A 23533-nucleotide genomic window follows, 5' to 3' on the forward strand; every position below is an offset into this window, starting at 1 on the left:
GTTTCATGTGTTCCTTTCCTCTCACTCCTCTTATTCTTCAGGCTTTTGAAAGAAGACCAGGGAAATAATGATACAGCTATGATAACATTTGCCTATAACCTCTAGTTCAGGTGCCTCAGTATTCATCTAAATCTCTGTCTATGGTAGTGGTAGCAGGATTTATATAGTGATGGGCTAATGCAGGTAAGGAAAATGCTAGTTCTTTTAATTTGAGAATACAGTGGAAAAGCCCTTATATATTTAAATAAAACTTGTCCTTTAAAGTCATAAAAAGGTTAAAATCAACATTATTTTTATTTTATTTATTGGAAGGAAAGCTGTATTGTTCTGTCTTGCAGCAAAAATATCTATCAGCTTTTACACAGTGCCTCTTGTCACTTTTTCTTCAAAAATTACTCATACCTCTGACCTTTCAGGTGTTCTTCCGTATGCACCACCCAGTTAATGAACACATTAATAAACACCAATTAAACTTGCTACAAATACCTGTAGCAGCTGTGACACAGAGATCCCTCAGCAAAAGTTCTACTGTTCTTTACAAACTCTTGTCTCAGACTTGACAAACTCATTACACAAAACACATATCTTGCAGGGTATTAATCCATAAAAGGTAACATGCAAGGTGCCTACAGAAAGTTTGTAACTTATCAAAGCTCATAAGCATTGCTAAATGTATGTAACGGTAATATTTAAGGAACAATGTAACTATACTGAAAGTTTGCCTTATGGTTTTGGAGTAAAAGTCACCAAGGATAATATGTCTTGGGATGGCCCATTCACGCGGAAGGAAGTTGTCACCCTTCCCTGGTGGGCTGGTGATGTAATGAAAGGCTCAGTTGTCTAGCCTTGCTCCATCCCAAGATCATCAATGGAAAACTATCAGAAACAACTGCAACAGTCAAAACCAGTTGGGGGTAAAAAAACAAAAACAAAAAAACCCGAACATTACAACAGACAGAGGATCTCCCTGTCTATGAATAGAGACAAAAAAAATATTTCAGTATAACGCACAATGGGGAGAGGCACTGTGGATCCATTCGGTGAGGAAACATCTTGTGGAGCGTGGGTGTCTTCATGAAAGTTTGCATCCTGGTTCCTTGGAAGCCAGCCAGCTCTGAAGCAGACTGAACTTTGGGGGGAGGAATCTACTTTATTAGCTAGGAAAAGTAATTATTAATATGTGTAGGCCTTAGTTCGCATTTTGTGATTTTGTTTTATATTGTAATCATTTGTGTCCATCACTCTTTCCTGGTTCTAGTTGATCTCTATTCTTTCTTAAATAAACCTACTTTTGTTTTATTATAAGGGCTCATACGTGCTACGTGTCATACAGGAGCGGTGGTTTAATGTAAAACTAGTAAGCTGGGACACACTGCTCCTTTGGGGGCAGCAGATCTGTGAGTAGCCAGTGTCAGGGGCTGGATATCACAGGAGAACATTTCAAAGGGATTGGGATGCACCTGTTGCTAACCCATAAGGCAAAGGCAGGGCTGGCTTGGCCTGGAGGAGAGCGCTTGAGTGGCTGACAGGCTGGTAGTGGTAGGGAGCTAACACCCAGCCACCACAGGCAAGGATACCTCTCACTAGAGGCAAGAGGTGACAAGAGAATTCATAGTCCTGGGCACCCGAGAACTCTCCCAGCACCACGCAATGCAGAAACCTCCAAGAGAAAATCCCAACAGAAAGCACTTAAGAATGACTAAATAAAATGATTTACTGCCTGACAATACTGCAGAATTGGCCTAACTAGCTGATTAAACTACAGCCAATATAATTATCCAATACAAGAGGGACTGGATGGAGAAAACAAAGCAAAAAGGTATGAGCAAGGTGACTCCTCTTTGATCACTATAGCTTTGGCTGGCCAGAGTCCATCTTACCACATTCTCACCAAATCTTTGTTTTTTAACTGTGGAAGCAGTTGTGATACTGTATGATTGAAATATGACCAGTTATATAAATGATATTGCCACTGTTTGACAATTGCAACAAATATTGTACAAAGTGTGTCATGTAAGGTGTCAATGGAAAAGTTATGAATTGCTAAGTATGATTATCCTGTTTATATGCATGTATCTTTTTTGTATCTGAAGTTATGAATATTGTCTATATACCTGTATCACCACTGTGTTTGTTCCTGGGGTAACACCCACAAGGTAGTTTACATCCAGCCTAGCTAACACATGGTGTTCAAGCTTCATTTCCCATAAAGGACACTTAACTCTCACAATGGGCCATAGGAGAAACTCATCCCACTCAGCAAATCTTCTTGTGGATGCCTAAGCACAGATATGGCCAATGGCTACCCCCTGTGAGCAGGGCCAGCTCTAGGCACCAGCAAAACAAACTGGTGCTTGGGGCGACACATTTTTAGGGGCGGCATGGCCGGCGCCAGAATGCCGCCCCTAAAAATGTGCCCCGGCCGCCCTAGCTCACCTCCGCTGCTGCTGCCACGGCGCGCGAAACAGCTGATTCGCGCGCCGCTACTCGCCCTCCCTCCCAGGCTCTCAAACCTGGGAGGGAGGGGGAGATCCCGAGCGGCCATTTCGCACGCCGCTGCTCCCCCTCCGTCCCAGGCTTGAGAGCCTGGGAGGGAGGGGGAGAAGCGGCGCCCGCGCCGCGGCCACTCGGAGTCTCCCCCTCCCTCCCAGGCTCTCAAACCTGGGAGGGAGGGGGAGACTCCGAGTGGCCGCGGCGCGGGCGCCACTTCTCCCCCTCCCTCTCTCCCTCCCTCCTAGGCTTCAGAGCCTGGGGGGAGGAGGTGGGGCCGGGGGTGGGGTAATTAAAGAACGGGGGGGGGGGGCGGTCAAAATTGTTTTTGCTTTGGGCGGCAAAAATCCTAGAGCCGGCCCTGCCTGTGAGTCAGCAAGCCATGTAAGGACATGTGATATCCTCATGTGACCCTGGACTCCATCTTCTGCCAGTAAGTTTCCACAGGGGCTTTAGGCTTTGTTTGGAACAGTAAAATTCCAAGCACATGGCAGAGGATATGAAAGACCCCTGAAACATCTCCATGTTGCCTCTTTCCTGCTCTCATTCTCTGGATTATGGACTTACAACTAAAAGAAGAATTCTGAACTATGGACTGAGGCCCTTCCAATCTTTTGGAAATTACCAGAGAGACTTTACTAGCCAGCAGTCTATAACATATCTGCTACAAACCTGATACAAGGACACTGCCAGTACTGTGTGTATATGATCTGTTAATCATTTCTAACTCTCTTCTTCTTTTCTCTTATAAATCAACCTTTAGATTGTAGTTACTAAAGGATCGGCAGCAGCATGATTATTGGGTAGGATCTGAGTTACATATTGACTTGACTATGTGGCTGATCTCTTGGGATCAGAAGAATCCTTTGTTTGATGAAATTGGTTTTCAGTAACCGCTCATCATAAAGTCTAGTGTCTGGGTGGTGAAATAAGGGCTGGAATGCCATTTTTGACTTCTTGATAACCAATGTGGTGAGACAGAAGTTTACTTTTGTTACTGGCTGCTATATCTAATGATAGAATAACCACCACTTTGGGGCGAGTCTGACCTATTTCTCAGCAGTTTGTCCTGAATCTGGTATTCTCAGCTGTGACACAGTGAGGCACAGTGACAGAGCGCTTAGTGCTTTATTATAATATTCTGTCTGACTGCATGTTCCCATTCTTTTCCTCACTATCCCAGACTCCTTTGTCATCCTATGTTTTCGTCCCATACCTGGTAATTGAGTATTTATATGTGTGTTGTATAGGAGTTCAGCGGGTGACTTTCCGCAGTTGAATAGTGCTAAATACAGATTTTCTCTTGCATCCATTGCTTTTTTGAGTAAGTTCTTCTCTATACATACTCCACATTCAGCTAATCCATTACCTAGATGATATCTAGGACTCAATGTCTCATGATGAAAGTCCAGGAACTCCCTATTCTTGAACTGTGGTCCCTTGCCAATTATTACTGTCTGTGGAATTTCATGATGTGCACATACAGATTTAATATGCCTGACAACTGTTGCTGCTGTGGTATCTTCAAGGGTAACTACTTCTGGGAAACTGGCAAAGTAGGTCCATTATAACCAGGTGATCATGTCTTCTGAGGTTGAACACGTCAGTTCCAGCTTTGTCCCACGGAGCGGCAAGTTGTTCGTGTCGTATCATTGGTTCTTTCTGCTGGGAATCTTTCTACTTCTGATACATTCCACACCTGCTCAAAGACATTTCTTCGATGTCATTATTTATCTTTGGCCAAACCACAACTTCTCTAACTCTCCTATTTTATTTGATCATTCCTAGGTGCCTTTTGTGTATGCATTCCATTATTTCCCTTCCAGTCACTGTGGGAACCACAATCTGTGTCCCCTTCAAGAGCACTCCTGAGATCACTGAAAGCTATTTTTATAGTGGGAATAGGCAGGTGGGAAATGCTATTTTTCCCTCCTTTACTTACCGCTTGTACCACAGCCTGCAGCATTTCATCTTTAGCTGTTTCTGTCTTCACTTCATTCCATATGCCTAGACATACCACACATGGCACTTTTATCATGTTCACATGTATGTTTACTGCTTTTTCCAGATCATCAGGCTGTGTATTATCAGATGGAGGATATGCTTTTGAGTTTGTCTACCATTACTAAGTGGCATCCACGTTGGAACTCCAGGGTCACATCGTGCTTCTGCATTATCAGTACTAGTCACTGTATCACGGGTGGTGCTTCTCCAAGTCCCATTTTGTGTATTTCAGTCAGTGGTTTGTGATCAGTTTCTGCTTTGAAGCTACTACCAGAGAGAAAATTGTGAAATCTTGTACATCCGCAAGCCAGACCCCTTGTCTCTTTTTCAATTTGTGCATACATCATCTCTGCAGCTGTCATAGCCCTGGATGCATACAAGCCTGACAGCCAATCAGTTCCATGACACCGTAATAGTACAGCTCCGAGCCATCTTTTTGAGGTATTTGTGGTGAGTTTGATGTCTTTCAATGGGTCAAAAAAAGTGCTGCACTCGAGGTGACGTCAGAATGTGCTTTAAATCATTGAACTTTCTTTCATGGTTTGGCATCCATGCCCATTCGGTGACTTTGTGGAGGAGATGTTTTAGGGCACGTCTTCACTACCCGCCGGATCGGCGGGTAGCAATCGGTCTATCGGGGATCGACTTACCGCGTCTAGTGAAGACGCGATAAAATCGATCCCTGATGGCTCTACCATCGACTCCGGAAATCCACCGCGGCAAGAGGCGGTAGCGGAGTCGACGGCGGCGCGGCAGCGGTCGACTTGCCGCCGTCCTCACAGCCAGGTAAGTCGACCTAAAATACGCCACTTCAGCTACGCTATTCACGTAGCTGAAGTTGCGTATCTTAGGTCGACCCCCCGCTGTAGTGTAGACCTAGCCTTAGTGAGCTGTGCAAGCTGTATAGTTAGGTATGAACTTGTTGATAAAAGGCAAGTAGGCATGCTGAATTACAATTGCCTTTTTATGTTCAATATTGTCTGAATCTTTGATTCATTGGGCAAGGTTCCCTTTGAGGTCAGTCTCTTTCCTGAGTATGTTATTTCTGTTGTTTGAAATGGACATTTGGCCTTATTCAGTTTAAGGTATTAGCTCATACAAATTTCCAGTACTCTCTCTATGGTTCCTGATGTTCAGTGACAGCGCTTCCCCAAATTATTATATCATCAGTGAACACTTTCATGCCTGCTAGACCCTTTAGCATCTGGTGAAATACTTCTGAAATGGAACATATTTCAAAAAGCAATCTTAGGAAGCAGCATCTGCCAAATGGTGTGTTGAAGTGCAGATCTTGGAGCTCTCATTGTCCAAGGGGATCTGCCAAAATCCTGCTGATGCATCTAATTTGTTGAAGAATTTGGCGCCTGCCATCTCAGACAATAGTTCACTGCTTGTGGGCAAGTGGAACTGTTCCTTTTTATGTTGTTATTCAGCTCCTTAGCATCCGTACACAGCCGTAAGTCCTCTCCTTTTTCTCTGTGATTACTAAGGCATGAACCTAATCTGCTGCTTCTTCTATTCTCCAGATGATACCATTTGCTGTCATGTTTTCCAGCTCCTCTGCTAGCCTTTTCCCTAAGGCATGTGGAACCTTTAGTGTAGGATGCACCGCAGGCTCTTCATCTTCTCCTAACCACTAGTATGTTACTGGGAGGCACCCATTTCCTATGTTTACATCTTCATATGACACTATTTGTATCTGGTTCAGTGTTGTCTTTCTGTCTCTCTATGGCATACATCCTCTTAACAAGACCAAGCACCTCATGTGTATAGGCCTAATACATCTTGCTTGCCTCTGGGTACCACCACAAATTATTGGTTTATCATTTTCTCTTTGTATTTAAGTAACCACGTGCCCTCTCCTAATGCTGAATTGTTCCTCCATTATAGTCTTTCACACACTTTTGACTCTTCCAATTTTATGTGCTCCTTACATCTCTCTATTTCAGTTTCTATTATAACATTTACTTCTGCCCCAGTGTCTATCTTGTATGTCACCTAAGTGCCATTTGTGCACATTTTATAATTTCCATTTTTTGAGTTTTCAGTCCCCTCCATTATTGGACTTAAGAACAAGGACAAGGAATCCATTTTTGCACTTCAGACATACACTTTCCTGCTTTCTCTGCACATTTTAGTATAATGGCTGGGCTTATTACAATTTCTACACATTTGCTTGAATGCTGAGAATTTCCTATATTCATTCAGGTGGCCATATCACTGGCATTATTTCCTGCTTTCTGTTTTAGGGTCACTAGCCAATTTCCTTTTTGTGAACTTTTCCCATGCTGGTTTAGTTATGGTTCTCACAATCATATGCTCTGTGCCTTTTTCTAGGCTTTTTATTTGTGTTTCTGTTCTGCTGTTTTGCATATACATCTTGCCCTTTCTAGTGTCACATCCATCTCTCTTAGTAACCACTCACAGACTCTTTTTTATTGTTACACCTCAAGGACAATCTTGTTTTTAATGAGGGTCTCTTAATATACCATATTCACAGGACGGACTTTTTAGTTTTAAGTCTATGACAAACTCCTCTATACTGTCCTCTTCATTCTGCAGGCTCATCCTGAACATCTCTCGCTCATAAGTAACATTTTTTTCTCTGTTTCTATTTTTTCTGGGAGGGGGTTTTCTTTATTTTTTCGCACTGATCCACAAACATTTTCATTAATCCTGCAAAGCTTTTCTCTGTCTCCCCACCAACCTCACTATGGAGTGCATAGTAGACACCTATCTGTGCCTATCACTGTTAAGAGAAGAGGAATCTTTGGCTCATCCTCAGTTTATTTGCCCCAGTGGGTTTCATATACTGCTCAAATCACTGTCTGAACCATTTCCAGGCACATTCAACATTTCCGGGGAGTCTCGGGTCTGGTAGGGGAGTTACTTGCAATCGCATGGGCTCTAGAGTAGCCATTGCAATGTTATCTTTCATGGATCTACCAGCACGCTGTTTTCCACTCCTGAAACCATGAAGTATCTTACTGACGAATGAACCAGTGTCTTTATTGTGAACCCTTTATTGGGAATGGAAAGCATGTGCAGAATAAGATAATAAAACTGCCTACTGTTCTGTGTAACTGGAGACTGTGACTGCCCCATCTGGAGCTTCTTTGTTTCTGCACCAGCAGCAAGCATGTGACAGGAAACCAAGCATGAAGAGTGTACAAAATGTGTGACATCGCTACATGTTCTGGAGGACTTTTCTAGAGCACAGGCTCCTTCCCACTTGTGGAGCTCAGTGAATGATGCCACACAGATCCCTCTCCTTTACTTGGGTTAAAACATAGTATACTTTCCCCTATTGATGCTGTGTACATTCTGCAAAGCACTTGTCCTAGCCAATGAAACTACCTCCATTTTCATTTTTAGTCACTGTCACTTTCTGAGGCTCTTACCCTAGCAGTGTGCTCCAGGGCCAAATCCATCCCTGCTGCAACTCTGCAACGTCAATGGAGCCATTATACCAGGGCTGAATTTGAGCCGTTGTATTTGGATTTCCAAATATGCCAGAGAATGTTTCATTCCCTTCCCCCACACCTGCATGAAAATGGTTTCATTTTATTGTAAATATGAAAATGTTTCTATAGTATTATTGTTATTCATTATTTGGATTACAGTAGCACCTAAATGCCCCCAAATCAGGGACTGGGGTCCCTTTGTGCAAGGTGCTTCCACGCTTACTAGGCTTACTACGTTATTAGTAGATTGTAAGACAAGAGACAACAGATGGATACAACAACTACATGAGAACAGGAATCATCTACATTGAGCTTTAGAACCTTCCAGCACCCTCACCTATTTTTTTCTTCACCGTCTAAACTCTGGGCCACTTTTTGACTTTAGCACAATATAGAACAAATGTCGTCTTTGTCATAAAACCATTCCTTGGACATTGAAGCATGCCCCCTGTAACAGTATGTTTAGCATGAATCTTTACTGCTTCAAGATTTAAGCTCCTCATATTGGGTGAAATTCTCCCCTGTGCAGAGCATTAACACAAAGCCTATGCACCAATAAAATCTCACGTACAGCCTCAAAATAGGGCTTAAGGCATACGTGGTGCACAGGCCTTATACTGGCCCCTCAGCAGAGGGGTAATTTTCACCCACTCTGAGCAAGCACACTTTGCTCTTGAACTCAGCATTCCCCATCTCAGCTTGATTTTTTTTTCCGAGGGCTTTGTCCAGTCTAATTTTAAACCTTTCAAGTGATGGGGTTTCAACCATTTCACTTGGGAAATGAATTGCACTGTTGTTATTATTTGTTAAGCTCCAGCAATGTGCTCAAGGCACAAAATAAAAACAGGTTCTGTCTCCAAGAATTTATAAGTCTGACACACAGGATACACCAGGGAAGCCAGAATGGGGAGTTAAAGGCTGTGTGTTCTGATGGATGGGGCACTGGACTCAGAGTTAACGTCTGGGTTCTGCTCCCAACTCTGCCACTCATCTGTTGTGTGACCTCTGGCTAATCACTTCCCCTCTGTTTCCCCGACCACCCTTTATCTGTTTTGTCTATTTAGATTGTAAGCTCTTTGGGGAAGGGACTGCCTCTTAATATATAATTGTCCAATGCCCAGTGCCACAGAGCCCTGATCATGGTAGGGGCCTGTAAGCATTACTGTAGTACAAATGATTAATAATAACTTGGAGCCACTAATGCAGTATATGTAGCTCTTTTGCTACAAGGCAACCTGTCTGCATTTTGTGTTTTGTTTCAGAAGCAGAATTTTAGAGCTATTTGCTGTGCTCTCTCTTTAATGTTTGTTTTTACGTGGAGACTTTATATTTGTTCTTTCCTTGTTTTCCTTCATCTGAAATAAAAGACATCTAGACTGAAAATGGTATTTTCTATTAATTATCCTATTCTTTTAAACATCCTATTTGTATCTCAAATATCAAGATATTTTTCTACATATGCAGACTAAATTTCCATTCCTCCCCCTATTTTAGACATAGGTTGCACCTCAACATAAATTGAAAGAAACATCCCTTTCCTTTGGAAACTTTTATCACACTGTGGCTCAAGATTCTTCTCCCCAGGACAGTACCAAAGATGGCATTCCAAGATAAGGAATGTAAATTACAGCTTTGCATGATCCCAGCTAATTCTTAGTTATTCTTGGGGGGGGGGGGGGAACACATTTGTCATAATTCCATCTCTTGGAGTCTGTTCTGATAAATGTTTGGTCACAGATGTTCGACAAGTCTCTTAGAGACAAGTGTTTCTGATTATCCCTCAAAATTATAATATGGACATTCAGACTACTTAACTTTCTCGCTGTCCCAATGGCAGTGGAAGAAGTTTCTGATCCCATTTGTTTTCACTCTCTCATTTGTCTCCTGCCCTTGTGTCATTCCTCCCCCTTTCAGGCAGACTGATATGACACTAGGCACCCTGTATGCACACCCTACACACTACTGTGGTAAATATTTGTGCACAATCTGCCTTGTGAGGTCTCAGATGAAAGCTAATAACACGCTGTTTATTAATATCATTGTAAAATGCATATGTTAATGTTATATGTGAAGTTATGAATTCCCTCTGTTTGATGTTACTAGAACATGTTTAAAACAAGACAGCGTAACCTAGTTAAAGGCAAAAAAGAGATCTGCCCTAGACAAAAGACTGTGGGTTTACCTCAATTTACATATTAGCTATAAACAAAGCTATCAAGCTAAATCAGCGAGTGTTATCCTGATCCTGAACTCAAGAGACAGAGAATTAACATGCTTCTGTACCCCAGAGAGACACAGGAAGCCTTCCTGACTTGAAAAACAAAGACAATGACTTTGGAGATATAAGGAACAGAGAGAGACTCCATCCTTATCCTTCACCTTAGGAGACAAACAAACCAAGCAGTTTGACCTCAATGATGGGTCCAGGCCAGGCTAGCCAGTAAAAAGCTGGAAAGGAGACTGTGGGTAAGAGAAACCATCTTGAACAAAGACTAAAACTTGCTAGATTAAGTTTTACACTTTTAGATGTGTGTTTTCACTTTTACTTGCTTGTAACCATCGCTGCCTTTATCTCTTATTTGGTATCACTTAATACCTGCTATTTTGTTAATAAACTTGCTTTAGTTTTAATGTAAATGAATTCAGTGCTGTATTTGAAGGGAAGGGTGTATTTACCCTAGTTACATTAATAAACTGTGAGGTACAGGGCAACTTAATAGCTTCAGTGGCTGCACAGTGATAGGGGCTGCGCATGTCAGAGAAACATCTCATAGGAGTTTGGGGACTGGAGTTCACACATTGTTACCTCCTAGGCAAGGTTTGGGCCAGGAGGGCCTTGAGGAGTTTTCTAGTGAGAAAGACAGACTGGTGTGGCAGGGAGCTGACACCCAGCCTACTCGCCAGCAAAACTTATTCTTGATGAGGCAGAGAGGTAACACAGTGGGCTCAAGCTCTGTGTATCCCCAGCAGCATGTTACAATTGACTCTGTACACTTCAGCCTTCCCCGCAGCAGCGTTATTTTTTTAAATATTCTTTGTGCACCACCTAAAAACCCCAATTGTGATGGGGTTTATTGTTTTGAATTCATCTGTTGCTTCCCTGAGATGGAAGCTGTGCAGAACATGGGAATTATCTGTATTGCTTTTTATAAATGTTATATATATATATATATATATGGGTTTGGTGGTTAAGGTATTGCTGGTTAAAAGGTAGCTAAATCCTGCAGGAGTCTACAAATAATGGTTGTATAGAGAATTCAATTCCCTGGCTCTCAAAGGATCAATACTAGGAATCCACTGTGTGAAGAGGAGAAACTCTCTGGAGAAACGCATAAACTAGTTTGGTCGGGTTTGGTTGCCCTGCTCAGAACACCAGGGGATCTTCTGGCATGAACTCTGAACAAAGGGATATTAGAATGGATAAAAAGACTACCTTAAGGTGGCTTCAGGGAAGAGAAATGCTGGCTGGGGACTGCTGAAACATGATGCTGCAGTCAAAATGTGAGGTGAGCCACAGAGTCTCACTCTGAGAGATGTATTTCAGTGTCATATAGGAGAGTTATAAAAGAATCACCCACTTACTGGGGACTCAGTTTACAGATAACTATAGTTCAACCTCAGTGATGGAAATCATTGCAGAAGGCAAAACTAAGGCTTAGTCAGACATTTAGCAGAGCTCCTTGCATGTTTAAATATAGAATGTGAAAATCAAACACCTTGACTTTCATGGTAAGCTCTTTGGGGCAGCAGCCATCTTTTTGTTATGTGTGTGGACACAGTGCTTGGCACAATGGAGCCCCAATCCCTGACTAGGGCTGATAGGTGCTATCACAATTCAAATATAATAATTGTTTAGTACAGCATGCTGAATTACTCTCAAGCAGTCAAAAGTATGAAGAGAAATCGGCACATTTGGAATGCATTGACACTTGCACACTGGTACGCCTGGGTTCTCCTCTGAGCTGTGATTCTCTGGGTTCTGTTCCCAGCTTTGTGCCACTGACTCACTGAGTTACCTTGGGCAAATCACTTACCCACCCTGTGCCTCAGTTTCCCTATCTGTAAAATAAGAATACCCACATCACAAAACTTTAAGGCTGATTGAAAACCCATTGTTTTCAATAGGCTTGGAATCAGGCCGTTAGTAAGTAGTTAACATTTGTAAAGGGTTATATCAGTGCCATGTATTTTTATATGCATATGAATGGTATGGGAGGTGGTTACCATTAAAAAGTCAGCATTTTGCAATAGTTACCACACAGAGCAGCCTATGAGACGCCATAGCTCTTTCCTATATTTAGAATAGTAAAAACTGTAGTAACTATGTAGCTGTGGGCTGGCTTATTAATAGTCACAAATCCTATGGATACGTTAAAACTTTTCACTTAGACATGAAACTGTTGAATCACCTGAAGCTTAATCAAAATGGCTCATTTTAGCATCAAATATGTAAAACACTATTACTATTATAGGTGTGGACAGCTCCCGGCACTTGGGTTCAGAACAGCTAAGAAGGGATATGACAGATGTTGTGGGCAAGAAGATTCGTCTCCTCAATTCCCCCCCAATAAAAATGTTGAGCCTTTGATGAGCTAAATAAATAATTAGCCACAGAGCTAAAACAGAATCACCTCAGTCTTATAACAGCCTGGAAACTAATTCTGATTTCACTTCCATCAGTGTAACACTGACTTTGGTGGAGTTGCACCTGAGTAACACTGCAGTGACTGAGATCAGAATCAAGCCCTTTGTCTTTTTGTTCAGCTCCCGAGGCACAGCTCAGAGGGACCACTGTAATGTACTAATTCTTGATATACATCCCCAAAAGTTGTCAGACAACCGTTATACTTTAAAACAAGGGCTAGTACAGTAGGGTTTAAATATTTTGAAAACCGGAGAAATGTGCTAACAGCCCTGGAGACTGAAGTCTTCTCTATCTGCCTGCCTTTCTCATACTGGTTCTTAAACTGGTGACCATCACTGCAGCATCAGAGTCCTCCGTCCACAGACAGCTACCTTGGGTAGCAGTAAGACAAGCTTCCCCTACTGTACTCTGTGTGCTTAGAATTGTCTCCTCTGGGGATAAGAGAGGAGTTCAGTCTGTGGCCCATTCAGTCTTGGGCCTTGCTGCTGTGACTGTCAAGGGAACCCCCCCCCCCCCAAGAGAGTTGGTTCTTGTAAAGTGGACACTTGTCATTATGAACTGGACTGAGGTCCCAACAACTCATTTCACACAAGCCACTGAACAAACACTAGATGGTAACAACTTCTTGTCACTAGCAATCTGGGGATTGCTTTGATGATGTTGAGGTGTGGGCTTTCCCTTGATTCATATATGTGCTTATTTCTTTTGGCAATATCTACCAATCACCTGTTAAATGCAGTGATTCCAGTGCTGACATAATAATGCAGCATTTGCCATCTCAGGTATTTCCCCGTCTCCTTTTCTCTTCCTTTCAGATTTCTTTTCAGTACTGCAGAACAAGCCAGTCTGTGTCCTTTTCTAGGCATGAGACAAAACTTGTGTGGAAAGGAAAACAAAAAAACAACCCTAAGATCTAACAGATATGTCACTGTGAAGCACTGTAATGTGCCATTTAATACCACCGAAGACCTTCAGCAAACCCTCAACACACTAAAGCGCCACTGGAAATTAGCCCAAACCACTTTTTGAGCTACTTTGAAGCAACCTCAAGAGGTCCCCGGCAGGCTTCCTCCTATCCTGATTTATGGGGATCTCGCTTCACCTCAAGGATGAGATTCCAGGAGAGGCACATTATTATTATTTTATAAACTTACTACCTCCGCCTGTCAAGGTGAAATGATGAATACTGTGTCTTCATCTTGTTGGCTCTAGGTTTTTAGACTATTCGTCCCTCACCAACTACTTTTGCCAGCAGTTCCTTTGTCTGATGCTTAGATGTTGGAAGTTGAATGGTTAAGGGGAGAATCCTCTGATGCAAGTAAGGGCCACACAGTGCAATGGGGTTGGTGCGCATCAACTCTGGATGGAAGGGAAAAGCAAAAAGGTCCCTCCATGCTAGCTATGGGTGCTAGAGGATAGCTTGGTGGCTAGGCACCATGGCAGGTCCTGGGAACCATGGGGACACTCTGGTGGGCTAGAAAAGGGAAGAGGTGCAGCCAATCGGTCCACAACTATACAGAGCCACTGTCCACATCCACCATGTATAAAGTGGTCTGGCCTCAAAGAAGGATTCCATCCCTCTATCACCTGTGGAACTCCTCTGTTCAAAGCCACTTGCTCATGATTTGCTTAGAAGAGAAAATAACAGCTTGACTAACTATAGCCAGTGCACCTCGCCTGTGATCTTAGGTAAACAGAGTCAGGCATGCTCAGGCCTTGGATGAGAGACCTCCATGGAGTAAGCATGTGTCACACAAAATGGTGTTAGTAATTTGGGTGCTAGCACTCTTTTCTGGGGCATTGCCACTCCCTGGTCCTAAGGGTGCTATGCTGTTGGATGGCTGAAATGCAACATCAAGTTCCTACATATTTTCGGTATTCTAAAGCACCCACTGCTTTTGATTCCTGGAGGAGCAGGCAGCCTTCCCCCATGAAGTGGAACACAATTATACATAAACCATGGAACAGTGGACCACAAAGATACTGCAGGAGGATGCAATATCTGTCACCTCTCCCCACTCTAGAGGTTACATTACAATCCCAGCCCAGAGTAATATGTAACTTAGTACATTAAGGGTTTTCAGGGATATTGCAGGAAGTTGCCATATCTGTCACATCATCATTGCTTTAATCCAAAATACAACCAGCAAGCTAAATGTGGCCTGAGAAATTCTACAGCAATACTTGCAAATATTTTCATCTTTTGTAGTAGTGGTAACAGTTAATATATTACATTATGATGGTGCCCAAAGTCTCAAATCAGAATTGCGGTCCCCATTGTGCAGGGTGCTGCACTAACATAGAAAAGAACCCTCTCTGTACTTTTATTTGCCCTCTCTCCCTCTGTTTGCTGATTGTAAGCTCTTCAGGACAGGGCCTTGTGCAATGGGGCTCTGATCTCAGCTGAGTGCACTAGATTCTACTGTAATACAAAACCACATAATGGTTCCTCCGATCTAAGTTTGCTTTAGTAATGGAGCACATTTAAATGTGCTTCATGTTGTGTGCATGCGTGTGGGGAAGGACCAGACTGCTGAACACAGAATCACATAGATTTCAAAACGTCCCCACATTCACCTGGCTCCTGCCCTCGTAATTCCCACTGGCTTTCTCTGATGTGACAATTATGAAAATTCCTGCTCACTTTTCAAATAATTAGCTGTCAGAACGGAAGCAAGCAGCGGCGCCAGCTGCTGCTACCTTAATTCACCCCTGGCTGCCGCATGGAACACCGTCACACGTCCCAGTCAGGGGCACTGAAGCCCCAAAGCAACGATTATTTCCATCCCACTTCCAGCCAGCAGGTGCCGTTCTGCTTGTTTACGGGGATATAGAGGATTTCCAGCAGAAGGCGATGCCAGTTTCACAGGAGGGAAGGAAGGAGGGGAAGTGTAGAAAGCAAAGAGAACCAGAGCTATAATTATTCTTACAGTTAAAAACGTTAATTTGGTAGGAATCGGAAAAGGAATTGTGAGCAACCCATGTGGCTCTCCTAATCTATACAGCCTGTGTTCTTGGATGCTGTATGTGTCAAAGGGGGTCTTTGCTAGTTTACATACTATTGGGATACTTAGGCAGCAGAGTTTCTCACAGCATTCCCTACTTTACTATTCTTATGTATATAATGCAATAGGTGAGTGTTGCACTTTGTGGACCTCAAGAAGAGCTCTGTATAAGCACAAAAGCTCTGGATAAGCTCTGTATAAGCACTTCTCTCTCTCTCTTACACCAATAGAAGTTGGCCCAATAAAAAAATATTACCTCACCCACCTTGTCTCTCTAACATTGTGGGACCGACACGGCCACAGTGACACTGGCAGATGTGAGACAGGGGCCAGATCCTCAGCTGGGGTAAATCAGTGCAGCTCCATTGACTTCAGTGGAGTAACACCAATTTACACCAGCTGAGGATTGGGCCCAAAGTCTCTGCCCTGGTAAGGTGTTGAGCAGCTTTAGAGGTGGGGGACAGAGGAAAGAAAAATAGATAGAAAAGATGTGTCTTGAGACCATTTTATTTAGTTTCTTTGGCATCCCGTATTTCTCTCCTCATTTGCTCTGCTTGGTAAAGACATTCAGGTGAAAACTTAGGTCTTTGCTTCCTAAGACTTCCACCATTCCTGCTGGCATATTCCCCACCTGACATCACAATTCCCCCTTTTGTGCCATTGTCTCAACAGCTTCAAGCTGTGGCCATAACAAGGTTGTTATGAATCCAAGCTGGGAGAACTGTGAAGGGCAGGAGACTGGGAGTCCGGATTCCTGTGTTCTGTGACGCTGCGCTGACTGGCTTTGTGACTTGGGCCAAGTCCCTTAAGCTCTCTTGCCTTAGTTTACATAATTTAAATATATGTATGACACAGATTACCTAGGGAGGTTGGTTTTAGAATCCCCATCATTGGGGGGCGGGGTTAAGAAAAGATTAGACAAACACCTGTCTAGGCATACTTAATACCTGTCTCAGTGCAGGGGGATGGACTAGATGACCTCGAGAGGTCCCTGCCAGTCTTACATTTCTATTATTTTTGTGATTGACTATAATAAGCAGGTGGAACTGAAGAATTCCTAAATATGTACTGGAATCCACAGTAAAAAGTGTCTCTAACTAGGCCAGTGCTAGTAACTGCTGCTGGATAGGTGTTTTCTGTTGATTATCAAATGGCATAACAGTAGTATGATGAGTGGAAGTGGAGAAAGAAGATCCGGTTTCCTAAGGAATCTAGTGTAGTGTGGCCACCCAGGGGCTCAGGAATGCAAGAGGAGTTCAGGCTGCCACTTCTCAAACGCCAGAGCCACAGCATGTAACACTGGTCACTCGGCATATTTCATAAAGCTCTCTTTCCTAGAAGTCTGCCTATCTGTTGCATTATTTATTGCTAATGAAACGCCACGCAACAGAGATCTTGTATCCAACTATAAACAACAAAAAACCCGCACATAACATAAATGTTAATTAATTAAAAAAAATTAACAAAAAGGGAGGAGAGAACTTCACATTATTTGCTTCCCTTATAAGATGATGCACCTCCCTCCCCATTGATTTAGTTAGGGATTGGTCCTGCTTTGAGCTGGGGGTTGGACTAGATGACCTCCTGAGGTCCCTTCCAACCCTGATATTCTATGATTCTGTAATTGGTTACTGTTGTATCTTTCCATCTGCCTTTCTCTACCCACTGTCTGTTGCCATAATTCACTTTGGAGAGCAAAGTGATCCAGTAGACATTTAGTACAATGTATCCCATGCTGAAGGAGTATATCCCAAAGGGGAGGCACCTGAATAGTCCAGAGACAGAAGAAGGGAACTATGAGATAGCTATGTGATTACAGATCCATCCACCCCCCAAACATCCCACTGCAAATGTGTCCTGGGACTGTGCATAAAGCAGCAAGTAACTCCTTGAAAGCACCCCGCCCCCCCATCTTCCCTTCTTGTTTCTGTGCTGCTCCCTACAGTATCCAAGTGTGGGAAAAGCCCAAGTGTATATGGGCTGCAGGCACAGGCAGCAACCTGCCAGGCCAAGCTTTGTTTCCCTGCTCCTGTGGCACCAGCTGGCCATGACAACACATGGCAGCCTCATGGCTGCAACAATTAATGGCCTCCAAACAGCATGTATCTGAGTGGGGGAAATGGAGAGTTGGGAGGGGGAGGGGGAGGGGAAGGGGGTCTATAAGAGAAAAGGGACCAAAAAAGGAAAAACGTTAAATGCAAAAAGAAAGAAAGAGAGAGGAAGACAAAACAAAAACCAAGACCAGTGAAGCAGAACCAGAAGAGACCAGGCAAGAGAGACAGAAGGCTTTGTTCTAATCAAAATATACCAGAGTAACTCCACCAATTGACACCAACAGAACTAAGAGCAGTCAAGGTAAAAGGGAAAGACAGTGGTCACTGCATCCAGGCCTGGAGTAATAAGCTAATGGTGCCCATCTGCCAATCTATCACAAGCAGGGGGCTACGACATACAACCCATGTGTCAGGATCTCTTTAAATACTACTGCACTTGCAAGGTGGCAGGTAGCTGAGTGCAAAGCCAAAGAAGAGAATTTTTGGTGTTAAGAGTTATTTACAAATGCCATTGACACAAAGGAGATTTGGCACAATGATCACAGTGATGCAGAAAGGGTGGCATGTGGTATCTTACATCAGGGAAGGCAGGCTGCTCTTTAAATACCAGAGGTAATGCCCAAGGTCATCATTGCAAATTAAGACTGATCAAGTCACCTGTGTCTGTAAACACGAGCACTGTGCAATACCCTTACCCAGGTGCCAGTCCATTCTTTCAACCTTGTCCTTATTACTCCAAGGCAGTAGAACACAGCTAATGTACTGTTGACCTAGACCTAGGTTCACTGCAGCTGTGCATCAGAGGCCTGATCCTGCTTCCATTGAAATCAATAGGATTTTTGCTGTTGATTTCAATGGGAGCAGAATCAGGCCCCGGGCAGAAATTACAGGGGCACGTACAGATTGCTGGGCTGCCACTTCCATTAATCCTAATAACACCAGCACTAATGAATCAAGAGCTGAGATTCGGATTTTGATAACCTTTTGCTCCATTCAGTCAGGAGAGTTGATGGGAAACATTTCTCATTATTTCCGAGGTCTTTTAATTTTCATGAGGTCATTGGAGCCCTGCTATCCCATTTGCACAGCCTGCAACGTGTGCAGAGTGACCCTGAGAAGACAGCGGAGACCTACAGGCCAGAAGAAAGGCATATCGTGATCAGTGTTGTATGCAATTGTCATTGAGATCAATCAATAGTATTCACTTACAATAGAAAGGTGGAGTCCCTCACTCTTTCTGTTTGAAAATGAATTTAATGTTCATGAAAAGGGCTGAGTGAACAACGCAGCAAACTTGTCCTCAATGCATATAGCATTCACAGCAGCAGGGCAAGCGTCCTCCTTTCAAAGCCCTGCTAATGCATGTCAACCCTGTCTATATATCTTAGGTGACTATAAAGTGCCTATCGCTGTGTTATTTAAACACTGAAATATTGTTTAGCATTTACACAACACTTTATATAGTCCAAATACTGTACAAAAAATTTATTTTCTAGGCTTTACTACCATGCTCATGACTATGACATATGAGTACCTATTAAAGAAGAGCTAACTAATATTAGCAAGTTAACTAGGAGAAGTAGAATGGGCCAATAGACAGGTTATTGAACTGGAGCTCAGGAGGCCTGGGTTTGGTTCTTATCTCTAGCACTGACCTGCTGTATGACCTCAAGCAAGTCACTTCACCTTGCTATGCCTCAGTTCTCCTCTCTCTAAAGTGTGGACAATGACACTTACCTTCCTTTATTAAACACTTTGAAATCTATGGACAAAAAGTGCTAGGTACAATTAATTCTTCCTCACAGTTGTCTTTGTCAGATAGAAAGCAAAGATCATTGTCTCCATTTTACAGGTGGGGAAACTGAGGCACAGAGCGGCAAAGTGACTTGTCCAAAGCCACTCACCAAGTTGGCAGCAGAGCCATTATTAGAATTCAGGACTTTCTGATTTCTAGGCCTCTGCTCACTCCTTCAGACCATGCTGAATGGACCATTTCTGACATCTTCCACTCCTTCTATTCTTACCACATCACCCAGTCCCTTCCTGTCTAGCCATTAGATGGTATTTCCTGCATCATTTTTATTTTTTCTGGACAGCCTTTTCTTCATAATCATCATCATGCATTAAAAGACAATCTTCATGCACAATGTCCACCTGTTTGTACTGTTTTCACAGCTGCTGCCTTAGACCTCCAGGGAAATCAAGAACTTAAACACCAGTAGGCCTTACCTCTAGAGTTGGTCCTCAGGGAAAATTGGGACTATCATATGTTGATCCCTTCTCTTCCTAATATTCTACTGCTACTTAGTTTATTATTCCTCTTTCACTCTACCCAGCTTCACCTGGTGGTGAAACCCAAGGTGAACACCAGTTCTACAGTACGTAAGCCAGAGCAAAGCAAATAATGTCCATCTAGTAATTGATCTGATTAATTTAACATATTTTTGTTTGGAGAAAATATATGAGCAGATTGTGATTGCCTCAGATTTATTCGGTATTTGAATTTTTTCACATATTTTACTCTATGGATTTGATTTCCAGTATTCAAATTCTGAGCTGTGTCACTCAGTTGTGAGCAGCCAGATACATCACTTGGTAATGTTTCTGTTCCTTGATTGGCTGAGCACATAAGAACTTCTGGCTCAAGTACTTTCATGTGTTAATTTAAAATTCAGTTTCTACAAACATTGGCATTTGCCACTTGAAATCAAAGATGAATGCAAGAGGGACGTGAGCATGAACAGAGTGAAAAGGCCAAGTGAGCACTCACCAGATATTATAGTAGCTATCAGCAGACAGGTGAGGATTCAGCCTAAAAGCAAACACCCTTTGCTTCTGGGGAGTGCCTGCTGTGACTTTATGAGTGCCCCAACTCCCACTGAAGTCAGGCCCAAAAGATAATATTCACAACCATCATCATACACAAAAAATGCATAGCCCCTGTGTTTTGACAAGGGATTTCCCATTAGGTACAATTTAGCCCAGTACACCTGCATTGCTGTCTTTGCAGCCACAAGGCAGAAAGGAGTGGTTTCTAAAGATTGATGTAGTGTGTTTATGCTAGTGATGAAAACAATCTTACATTCTTTCTTCCCAGAGAAGAGAAAAGCAATAACACACTGCTATTTTTCTATTTTGTTAAGGCATTTCCTACTACTTTTTTAACACCTAAAATTTACAGCATCTTTCCTTTTCATGTGCTTGCTTCCCCCCGATTTATTCCTGTTTTATACCGATGGAATGCCATTGAAATCAAAACTGGTGTAAAGCTGGAGTAGCACTGTTGGTTTATCAGGCCCTACATTTTTGGAGTGATGTTATGAGTCTGGTTCTTCTTTCCATGAACATTGGTGTAAATTACAAAAAGCTCTAGTGACAACATCAGTGACAGAAGTGTAAAACTGGTGTAAGTGAGAGGAGAATAAAGACCCAACAGGGCCGGCTCCAGGCACCAGATGAGAAAGCACGTGCCTGGGGTGGCACATTCTAAGGGGCGGCATTCCAGCTGCCCTGCCCTGGTTTTTTGTTTTGGCAGCCCGGTCCGCAGCTCCGGAGTTCCCGGCCGGCTACCTGCGCTCCACCAGTCCCAGCCCAGCCCTTCACCTCCCTGCGGCTGACGTTTTTTCTTTTTTTTTGCTTTGGCAGTCCAGCCACCCTTTTTTTTTTTTTTTTTTTTTTGCACCCTGAGACCCGATATGGTTAAAGGTGCCAGACTGAAAAACTCAATGGATATCACTTATTCCTTGGAATAGGTAGAACATGGGCTGCAGACAGACAGGACAAGCTTTCATCCACACCGCTTCCCTCCATACCAGTATGCTTCAAACCCGATCCTGGTTGAGGGTGGCAGAGTGGCAGGTGGGCACCTCTGGTGGGAAAGGAATTTAATTTTCAAGCAAAGTAATTTTTGCCTTCTTTTCCAAGAGTACCAACAAGGGTGGCAACTGCAATGGTGAATTTTTCCCCAACATGGATGTCAATTAACTATGAAATGGTCCAGTCAGAGCCTAGATACTATAGTGATCAGTACTGTATACAGGTAGATAAATTAGATAGATAGACCTACCAAATAGTAAGGAATTTTTGTCACCGGCATGTTGGGTCAGATTCAAACCAGTGACATAACAATGACAGGATACATCATCCATTAGTAACCCAATCCCCTTCCCCCCACATGCCCATCATCTCAATTTTCAAAGAAAAAACTGGCAGTCACATTTACCTGTAAATTAGAACTTCATCATCCGAGCAGTTATATTGCAGCTGATACATTTTAACCCTGGGGGCTGACTTGCTCACCGTCCACTTGACCAAAGCTGAGGTAGTTGTCACCTCTGACACCAAGACAGTCCTTTCTGGTGGACCTTTCGTCTCCCCTCGATTGGACTTGCTGGAGCTAGTGATGTCAGAAAGCCTGGATTTGGGTGGGGCAGCTCGGCCCGTACCGTTGCTGAGGTGTGGAAGCTGCACGATCGAGAGCTCAATGGTCGCGGTCGATTCTCCAGCAGCATTGGCTGCGATGCACGTAAAAGTTCCATAATCCTTGGATGTCGTGATAATGATATCTAAAGTACCATTATCGTAGACTGCTGTCCTCGAAGAATTCCCAATGAGTCGGTCATCTGGAGCCACCCAGTGAATGACTGGGGATGGGTCCCCAATGGCTTTACACTTTAATGTGGCAGTTTGCCCTTCTAAAACCAGCAACTTGTGAGTATGCTGGGTAATGAGAGGTGGCTCACAAACAAATTCCTCTTCCCGTACATACCAAAAGTATCTTCCCTTTAGATTTGGAGGGGAAGCACAAGTTTCCATATCATCATCTCTGTCAAGCCGCCTTAACCACAGCAGCTCACAGTTACAATGCAGCGGGTTGCCTCCAAAGCTAAGAGACAGAGGTGGAGAAAATGGAGTTGCTTCTAATGGAGATGTTTGGGACCTGGCAAATATGGGATCTGGGGGGAGCTTCTGAAGTCTGTTAGAGGTTAGATCCAATCTGGCCAATTTCTGAAGATCTGCAAACGTCCCCTCTGTAATATAATCTATCAGGTTATGATCCAAGCTAATCTGGTGCAGGTTTACCATCTTCCTTATAGATTCCCAGGGGATGCCTTGGAGGTTATTGTAGGAAAGATCCAAGTCTTCCAGTGTCACCAGAAAATCCTCAAAGGCTTCGTCCGAGATGCTGCTCAGCTGGTTGTTATTTATTATCAAGTGCTGAAGGTTAATTAAGCCTCTCAAAATATCCTCTCCAATGTTGGGCAGCCTATTGCTGTCCAAATGCAAAGACCGAAGGCTTTCTAGATCAGCAAAGGAGTAGGGCTGAATGTAACTGATGGTATTCCTGGACAAAGTGAGGTCAACAAGGCCAGACATGTTGGCAAAGTCCTGTCGGCTGATGTTAATAATGAAGTTACCCCCGAGTCGGAGTTCAACAGTCCTTCGATCTATGTCTAATGGTACAAAAAGGAGGCCCTTGGAGGGACACAGAGTCCCCAGCGACTCTGACAGGTTCTGACACACACAGTATTTGGGACAAGCATTGACCGCAACTGCCATTCCAAACACCAGGATGCTGCAGAGCAATTTTTCCATGGTAAATCACGCAGCAGTACCTGCAAGAAAGGAAGAATTACAATTGAGTCAGCAGCTTTTCCAGTCATGCTTTTTAGCTAATATCTTCCCCAAAGAATCAGCTCAAGTGCAACTTCTCCCAGTCACGTGGGAGAAGCTGGGATTGGACAATAGGGGATGGATCACTCGAAACTGCCCTGTTCTGTTCATTCCCTCTTAATCATCTGACAATGGTAACTGTCAGAAGACAGGATACTGGGCTAGATGGACTATTAATTTGACCCAGTATGGCTGTTC

General features: G+C 43.3%; 1 protein-coding gene across 1 annotated transcript in view; it reads right to left on the reverse strand.

Moving 5' to 3' along the window:
- LRFN2 (leucine rich repeat and fibronectin type III domain containing 2) overlaps positions 1-23257 on the reverse strand; it is a 51713-nt gene extending 28456 nt beyond the window's left edge. Inside the window, exon 1 of the mRNA XM_065401671.1 lies at positions 21885-23257. Coding sequence (XP_065257743.1) covers positions 21885-23257 — 1373 coding nt within the window. The remainder of the gene's footprint in view (positions 1-21884) is intronic.
- Between the last annotated feature and the right edge of the window lie 276 nt (positions 23258-23533).

This window comes from Emys orbicularis, chromosome 3 (assembly GCF_028017835.1).
Source record: "Emys orbicularis isolate rEmyOrb1 chromosome 3, rEmyOrb1.hap1, whole genome shotgun sequence".
In the NCBI taxonomy this organism is placed as follows: domain Eukaryota; kingdom Metazoa; phylum Chordata; order Testudines; family Emydidae; genus Emys; species Emys orbicularis.